Below are 915 nucleotides of genomic sequence, written 5' to 3'. Positions count from 1 at the left end.
GCCCGCCGTCTTCACTGCGTCGCGCACAAATTCACGTGCGCGTCGCACGACTTCGCGCGCTTCCGCCAGTGGCGCTGCGTGAAGGTCACGCAATAGCACAACTTCTTGCAGGCCATGCGGAAGCCGTTCTGCGCCTTGAGGAGCGTCGCGACGTAGAGCACGCAGTCGACCGCGCGGTCGAGGCCGTGGCGTTTGTTCGTCTTTCGGATGAAGCGGACCATGAGCAGCGTCGCGCGCATGACCCGCAGGTTGTCGCGCGTGCGCCGCTTCCGCTCTAAAATCCGGTGCATTTTTTCCGTCCAGGCCGCGGCCTTGACGGCCCGGAGGAAGTTCTTCGACCGGTTCGCGCCCTCGTAGCGCGCCATGCGGCTCACCGTCCGCGCGAGCTCCTCGGCCCGAAGCCGGCGCACGTCCCGCAGCTCCCGCGTCTCCATGTGGAGCCGCGTCACGGCGCGCTCCTCGAGCACGTTGCGCGCGGCGATGGCCCGGCAGCGCCGCGCGAGCCGCGCCTCCTGCGACGCGCGCTTCTTCTCGCTGACCTCGCGCGGGTACTCGACGCGCTCGTTCAGCCGCACGTAGTTCGTCGCCCTTAACTCCCGCGGGATGGCCTGGAATTTCCGCTCGTACTCCTCGAGGCGCTCGATGAGGGCCACGCGGCCCGCGTCGGTCCGCGCCGCCGCGAGCGTCGCCGAGACCTTGGCCTCGGGCCCCCGGGCGGCGAGCGCGCCCTCCTCCGACGGCTTCGCGGCGGCCCGCGACCGCGGCCGCCGCCGCCGCCGGCTCCCGGGCCGCGACTTGGACAGCTCGACGTCCTCGCCGTCCTCGAGGGCGTCGCCGGCCGCGTGCGGGGCCGCCGCGATGAGGGGCAGCGACGTCGCCGCGTCGTCGGGCCGCCCGAGCCGGATACACCGCTGC

General features: G+C 72.5%; 1 protein-coding gene across 1 annotated transcript in view; it reads right to left on the bottom strand.

Annotated features, from left to right (window-relative positions):
• Nucleotides 1-11: 11 nt before the first annotated feature.
• Nucleotides 12-915, bottom strand: part of AURANDRAFT_68890 (hypothetical protein) — a gene marked incomplete at both ends in the record, with an annotated part of 6,177 nt that continues 5,273 nt past the window's right edge. Inside the window, one exon of the mRNA XM_009044624.1 lies at nucleotides 12-911. Coding sequence (XP_009042872.1) covers nucleotides 12-911 — 900 coding nt within the window. The remainder of the gene's footprint in view (nucleotides 912-915) is intronic.

Source organism: Aureococcus anophagefferens (assembly GCF_000186865.1).
Source record: "Aureococcus anophagefferens unplaced genomic scaffold AURANscaffold_538, whole genome shotgun sequence".
Classification (NCBI taxonomy): domain Eukaryota; class Pelagophyceae; order Pelagomonadales; family Pelagomonadaceae; genus Aureococcus; species Aureococcus anophagefferens.
The sequence above is the reverse complement of the archived record's forward strand: the minus strand, read 5'-3'. Positions and strand labels throughout refer to the sequence as shown.